At 39.3% G+C, this 7,975-nt stretch overlaps 1 protein-coding gene across 3 annotated transcripts in view; it reads left to right on the top strand.

Moving 5' to 3' along the window:
• The first annotated feature begins 439 nt into the window (after positions 1-439).
• Positions 440-7,975, top strand: part of LOC134746625 (serine-rich adhesin for platelets) — a 306,716-nt gene continuing 299,180 nt past the window's right edge. For 2 of the 3 annotated variants that reach the window (XM_063681060.1, XM_063681059.1), the window contains exon 1: positions 440-775. In XM_063681060.1, coding sequence (XP_063537130.1) covers positions 754-775 — 22 coding nt within the window. In that variant the 5' untranslated portion in view covers positions 440-753. The remainder of the gene's footprint in view (positions 776-7,975) is intronic. The other variant, XM_063681062.1, reaches the window with a different exon arrangement.

The raw sequence follows: 7,975 nt of genomic DNA, 5'->3' as shown, positions 1-7,975 counted from the left end.
ACTACCGTCTATACATCTACAGATGTGGATGTAGGGACAATAGCCACATGTATGTACCTAACTTCCTCAATGTATAACTATATCAATAGCCTCTATGGTACGACAGTAAAGGTTATTGTTGCCGTTCTTGTGGCCGTTACTACGGCTTGACACTTGCAAGCTTGATTTATACTCGTATGACTATGACAGCCATTAGTAATTCTGCTAGGCTTGACAACAAACAAATGAATACTAAATTTTCCCACACAGCGATCCCTGAAGCCCGCTTGGCCCGATTTCCTGAATCCACCATTTAACCTACTTCGTGCTGCGAGTCAGTTGTGACACATGCAAACAATCTCGTTACGTAATTCCAATTAGGTAACTAACTAAAAAAAAACCTTTCATGCTACACACAGATGCGTTTGAAACTAAGCCTATCGTACCTGATCACGAAGCCAACACACCACAAAAAGACTACACACGATTACGCAATTAATTTGCTATTTTTGTTTTTGTTCGAGAAAGAGACCGAGAGCAGATAGCCCGGGACCGTAACCATGGCGACCGGGAGCGCTGGCGGCGCGCGCCGCCTCCGACGGCAGACGTAAGTGACCCACGTCGCGGTCGCACGTTTCGCCGCGCCGTCCCGTTTCCCCGAAACGAAACCGTGATGGTGCAAAACAACTGACAACTAACCTCAATCGGTGATCGAAGTGCTGTGAGTGTTGTGCGTGCAATGCGGGTGTGTGTATGACAAGTTGAAGCTGGAAGATGCCGTACGAGCCGAGATCAGGTAAGCTTTTCAGCAAGTTCTGACGCTTTTCATTGCACAGATGTGACGCTTTTGTGTGATATGCAGGGGAGGCTTACTTATCTGAATTTTATGAAGTCTGCGCTTGTATTGCTGGGGTCATTACTTGACGCTCGTAAAACCTTACCTCGCTCTTATTGTGAACCTTATAACTACGAGCATTAGGTGCATAATGGTCGTTTATAACCTCTTCTGAATGTTATTTTGCAGCTGATCGTTGACGTCCGCACTATTTTTCACGAGAATACTCTTGTTTGTAATAGCCATCCATCAGTTCTAGATATAGCAGAAACATGGTGCTTATTAGAACTTTCCGCCCACCCCACGTCTCTTTGTAGATTGTGTAACTTTCCTTTTTCGATATAATTACTTTAGCTCAATAGCGCTCAACAACTGAAGTTTTTTCTTCATTATGAAAGTAATTTTTCGGTTGTGTTTATTCATGGGAGCCACAGATGAAGTTTTCATTCAGCGGTTCTTAATTAAGCCGTATTTTGTTAGGTAGTCAACGGAACAAATTGGGATCATGTTGGATTTTAAAGCTTAGGCTTTTACGTATGGTATTTAACATAAATAAGCCTAACACATTTGTATTTATTGTTATGAGGACCAATAAGGTGCTCATATAAATATGCGTATCCTTATTTTTACAGTAGGTATATAAATATTCCTCATTGGACGAAGTAGCGACATCCGACTCCCCAATTAATACATAAATAAATAGGGTCACTGCAGAGTCAAAAGGTCGGTCAAATCGGGAATAAAAACTTATCGGAGGTCATCTTAAGGGGAAACGTGAGCGTTTTCGGTCCATTGAAAAACTTTTGTTGTGCCGATTATGAATGATTTTCGCATCGAAATTAACGGCCTTCTAGTCTAGTCTGTAATAGTGACCCTGTCTACGAAGTTCCTGGGTTCGAGTCCCGCTAAGGGCATTTATTTGTACATCGTCGTTTAGTAGTACCCAAAGTACAAGCTTAAATTTTCTTAGTTAGTCACAGAATAAATAATAGTACTATGTACAGAAGGTTCACTCTAACAAAACGCGTCTATTACGACAGATATGACCGCAAGGTGGCGCAAGCGCGAGCACGCTTCCGTTCCGTAGCGGTGCGCGGCAATTACTATGGATGGCTAGACACCAAAATTGGTGCTGGCCGCGTGGGGCCGCATTTACTTGTAGCGACGAGACGAAATCGCGGTGAGCCACGCCTGGTTTAGGGGTACAGCTTGGCAAAAAAGAGTAGAAATGGAACTAAATTTGTTATCATGGCAACATTTACTGTTTTCATACAAAAGAGATGTCAAGGTGACTCAATAGTTGCCATATACTTACTTACTTACTGCTGTGGCGCGACGACCCGAATAGTTGCCATATGCAAGATGTTTTACATAGACGTAACGTTGTTTTCTTTTATAGTGTTAATGGATAGGTTAACTAGTCTAGTATATTTTCAGTCATTGATGCTGATCCTTTTGTATGGTCAGACTGGTAGCTCATATTTCCTCTCAAGAACTTGGCAGGCAAATGGAATTAACGTGTAGCATGAGGGTCAAAAAGTCGTGGGATCAAGCCTCGGTTGTGTAAAAAAAGTCACTCGAAAAAAATACAAAAAGGGCCTAAAAATGTACAGACGAGAGGTTAAAATAAAATTATCATAAATAATCTTTCTTTTCTAATTTGCTAGAAGAATTTGGATTCTATTGGACCACTATTTGCAAGTATTTTGGGCGGTTAAAGTCAGCCCCCTAATTTCTTGGGACATCATTTTTAACGAATTGTTATGACATTTTGATTTTTTTGAAGAGTTTCTGACTACTATCAAACAACTGGAAATATCATCAAATTGTAATACGGACACTTAACCGAAAATGTGTCCGAAGAAATAAAGCATTAGAAACGCCGTGATATTGACCTGGAATGTTCTATCCACGTAGATCTAGATACATCAGCGTAAAACATAAACGTGCAATTCATCACGGCTGAATCGACACTCATACATTTTGTATGAGAAGGAATTGAATAGGGTCTTTCGCTCTTACACACCGCTTTCATTATCTGCGTGAGATTGCTCTCGAGAAAATTACGCCTTAGATTCAACTAATACCTAAGGCAGTTTAACTAAAGCGATTGGTAAGAAGTTATTATGGTCAAGGTCCACATGAAGTTGATTTGAATTATATTAAGTAAGTAGTGTAAACTAATTTTACGGATTAAACTCACGTGTTTTTTAGTCACTCGCGCGACATGTTTCGGAGAGCCTAGGTCTCCTTTCTCAAAAGCACTAACAGTAACAGTGAGAGCAGCGTTCACGACGGCCATGCGCCGCGTCAACTACTAAACTAAACTACTACTACTAACCTAAACTAAAACTAAACTAGTTTTAGTCCTATAACTCAGCTACCTACTACTTTCTACTAGAAAGTCACCACGCAATAACGTCTTTACCAATCGCCTGAGATTAGTCGCAGAACTATACTTACAAATCTTACAATCCAACCAAGTCATATAGATGGATGAAAACGACAGACCAGTAAGGCAAAAGGCATATATTAGCCACAATGGTTTTGAACTTTATTTCAGAGTGATAAGGCTCAGTTTAGCGTAATTTCTGACACCCTTATGCCCGTTAAAGGGTTAAATGATATGACCTGTGATGAAAAGAATCTATTCCTTTCTTTCATAATATGCTTTCTTGGCCTTGTCGTATATCAAGTTGTAAAGTCACGGTTTTCATTGTAAAACCATTTAGGATTTATTTTACGAGTACAATAATTGGACTTTCATATCAAAATAATTAAAAAACGAAATTAGTTAAAACTCCGTCCGTAATTAAAATCTGTCACTCACTACTACTGTTATGTAAAGTCGCCATCAGATATATCGGACCGGCCAAGGTGCTTACAAATATCTGAACACTATTGTCAAGGCTCTAGACTGCGTGTGCAGATATTTTTGAACACCTCGGCCGCTCCGATAATTTTGATGGCGACTGTAGGTACTCTTTAAGGACTCCTGAAGCAGAAAGGCACAGAGTTTAATGCAAGAACTGACCTTAAAAATATCAAAGAACAGAATACAAATTTATTTATGAGTACTGTCAGGCAATCGACTGGAGTGGAATTCGATGTTTACATTACAAACTGAGGGCCTACGTGCGACGTGTTGCCTCTCTGTCGCACTTATAAATTCGTACGTAAGTGTGACAGGGAGGCAACGCGTCGAACGTGGTTCGCCGTAGGCACTCTGATCTAATTTGCGCAAAGGAGCATCATTTGACATCACATTCCGTACGCACCACTGTATAAAAATTCGAGCGAGACGCGCTGTTACTGATGTAAAAACGAGATTACATTTATATCGATTTGTCATGTTTCAATCTTTCTGTAAGTCGCTTCTATTTTAAACACATTTTGGTTCAATAGAGTTGAAACTCGCACAAACCCTGACATCGAAAACACGCAATAGGTACTTATCCTTTTACCACGCGTACAGGGAAACTGAATATAGCTATTTCACATCACCAATTCGAAAAACGGGTTTTTCTTCCCTGCTAGGAGGGATCAAAGTGGCACTTTTCTTCCCTGCTAGGAGGGATCAAAGTAACACTTTTCTGTTCTAGGACACTATTTTTTCATTTTTTTGCACATTATTTTTTTAGCTTAAATAATATTTGTAACATCATAATTACCTCATAGGTGATGTGAAAAGCAGTATGTGTCACATGGTAGCAAAATTCATCAATGTCAATGTCAATGTCATTTTGCTACCTTGTAACACAATCTACTATTAATCTCTTGTTTGATTTCTTGCCTATAGTTGTGGACAAGGAAGGGAAACCAAGGAAAAGATAAATGGATCTTGAAAGATAAGATGATACGTAAACCGGAGCACGAGTGGGTTCGCTATACATATATCCAATTTCGTTAGGTCTCGATGATTTTGCCTATGTATTGCGGCAATTTGTCATATTCATCTATTTGTTGTTATAGCGGCAACAGAAATATATCATCTGTGAAAATTTCAACTGTCTAGCTATGACGGTTCATGAGACACAGCCCAGCCTGGTGACAGACGGACAGACAGACGGACGGACAGGGGGGTCTTAGTAATAGGGTCCCGTTTTTACCCTTTGGGTACGGAACCCTAAAGATAGTAAAGTAAAAGCTAGCAAAGAATTCTACAGCTATCATCATCATCATCTTCCTCGCGTTGTCCCGGCATTTTGCCACGGCTCATGAGAGCCTGGGGTCCGCTTGGCAACTAATCCCAAGAATTGGCGTAGGCACTAGTTTTTACGAAAGCGACTGCTATCTGACCTTCCAACCCAGAGTGGAAACTAGGCCTTGTTGGGATTAGTCCGGTTTCCTCACGATGTTTTCCTTCACCGAAAAGCGACTGGTAAATATCAAATGATATTTCGTACATAAGTTCCGTAAAACTCATTGGTACGAGCCGTGGTTTGAACCCGCGACCTCCGGATTGCAAGTCGCACGCTCTTACCGCTAGGCCACCAGCGCTCAATTCTACAGAATTCTACAGCTACAAAATTTCCATTCTGTAATATCAGGCTATGGTCTACGGCGTAGCGCTACGAGAGTTTCAAGCTACAAACCATCACGGTTAGCTTATATATTACTGCCTGAGACGGCGAAGGAGCGACATTCGTACTTAAATGAATAATTGATGAGTAGCATACTCATTATTATTCACAACGACGGAACTTAATCGCGTAAAATAAGTTTTAAATTTACCTCCGACGTTTCGAGGACGGCGTTGTCCCCGTGGTCTCGGTGAAGACTGGCGAGATTGATAGAAACAAACTGTCATTATCTCGCTCTCACGTAGACAACTACAACCATCATATCCGTATAGGTTTTGTTTCGTTCGGATCCTTAATGCAATGCAGATATCGGAATTCCAATAGAAACAAGCGGGTAGGATCCGAGAATTTATTTTTTAATAAGCAAGTTTCTCAAACGAGAAGCGCACATTGTGCTCGCCTTAGCGTCCTTAGCGACAATACAGACGAGTAATGAGTTTCAGTCGGTTCACAATAAGGGCTCAGCGACTCGCTTCTTGGATATTCCTAAACTTTATCGAGGCGATCTCAATCGAACTAATATAAACGTAGGTATAGTAGGTATTTTTACAAGCTCAACGGGCGCGCACTTCCATCTTGCTTACGCTTACGCTCAGTGAGTGAAAGAAGAACACGAACTTACTGGGCCTTAAGCGTATTTGAATTCTACAAGCTTTCCGAGCAGTCATTTTTTAAGAAGTTTCGCGTAATTTTAACATCATAAAATAAAAATGGGTTATTAAGCATTGGGAATAACAGGCCTGGGGTCATTTTAATAGGAAACTTTAAGGAAATTTATATTATCAATACGCCAATCCCACGAATCCGCCATTGTCGGCTGAAACTTTTCTTCATTATGGTTGGGGAGCCCAAGAGGGAATTTTTTGAGTCACTTGAGCGCGTCAGATTAAGATATGGGGTATACCTTGCATCCTGTTCAGTACCTCCACTAAGTATGCTTACATTACTTAGAACAAGTGGAATTCCCTTTCTAACAGAAGCTGTCAAAAAGGAACTTCCACTTGTACTACAAGCTACAAGCCTTTGGTAAACGGGCCCCAGGACAGCCTATCAGAAAAGTAAAAAAAAATCGCCACATTCGAAATTAAGATATGATGGATTAATTACTTGTTAAATAGTGCCCAGTTCAATAATCTGACGATTTTTGCGATCCGTACGCGAGCGGCAGGGTCACAGTTCCATTTTTTTTTTATTTTGAAGGATATAATGCAAGAATAACTAAATAAAAAATTTGCCGATTTGAGCAAGCAGAAGTGTCAAAAATCATTTATGAAGTTTAGTGCACCCAGCTATTTTTCCCTTTCACTTTTTAGCTATCTCTGGCTCCTATTTGTAAATTAAGCACACTTATAGATATTTTCTAGGTTAAGTAAAGCTTACGGATGTAAAAGTTTAATTTTAAGTACCTAAATGTAAAAATTTAAAATTTAATTTAATTGTAATTTAAGTTTTTAGTTCTGGCAATATTTTTTTCTTTCCTTGTTTTCCTTTCGTTCTCTCTCTCGCACCGTACCCATATAGCCCTCCGTTGCCTTTATTTTAAAAATACGCTATTTACAAAACAACTATATTAAGTATTGTTATTAGTAGAATGCAAAGTTTATGTTAATCTGTCGCGCTCGAGTAAATCCCAAAATCCCCTCTTGTGCTCCCTTACTATAAGTGTAATAATTATTTCCTGTAACTGATATGGAGGCTGAGTCTAGGCTAGAATAAGGATTCAACGCGGTTTTGTAATGTTAGACAGTTAAAAATCGAATAGTTGAGATTTTATTAAGTAATGCTAATGTTACTAAACATTTCTTCACAAATCTTCAAACTGTGATATCTCTTGAACCTATTGGTCGATTTTGGTTTACTTGATGGCATTCTACGCTGTTTTTTAAGCACAAAAAAGTTTATAAATAAAATATATATACAACAGGAATTCTTCAAATTCTTGACAAATGTTTTTTTTTTTCAAATCGTCAGAATAAGGATACTGCTCCACATTATTGTTAGATTAAGGATTCACACAACTGAAACTTTAATCTGAGCATTTCTATATAATAATCTGACACGCTCGAGTATTTCAAGATGACGTTTGCTAACGGATCACTTAAGTCGTCAGATTATTGAAATAGACACTTTTGTACGGTCCACTTAACATCCCCTTTGAATATCTGACGCGCTCGAATATTTTTTTTTACCAAATTTTCTACCCCTCCGTATGACCACCCTGCCTATGTAAACCGGCAGATTAACATATAACATACCCTTATTATCAGAGACATGTTGCGCGACAGACAGTACCAATATCTGACGCGTTCGAGTAACTGCATTTGTTGATTTTTTAACTTTTTTAAAAATCTGTAGACGCTTTCCTGCTCGCTAAAAAAGAAAACATTATATAACATTTTTTTTTTCCTATCATCTAATCTTTCGATTCCAATAAGTCTCTACGACGATCGAGTGTGTGAATGTGTAGTACATTTAGCATCGTCGCCTCCCCTTATTTTCGGGCCGTAATTTCAAGCCAAGTTCACATTCCATTGTGGAGATTATTAAATAGCAGATATGCCATGCTTAAATGAAAATG

This window comes from Cydia strobilella, chromosome 13 (assembly GCF_947568885.1).
Source record: "Cydia strobilella chromosome 13, ilCydStro3.1, whole genome shotgun sequence".
NCBI classification, from domain to species: domain Eukaryota; kingdom Metazoa; phylum Arthropoda; class Insecta; order Lepidoptera; family Tortricidae; genus Cydia; species Cydia strobilella.
The sequence above is the reverse complement of the archived record's forward strand: the minus strand, read 5'-3'. Positions and strand labels throughout refer to the sequence as shown.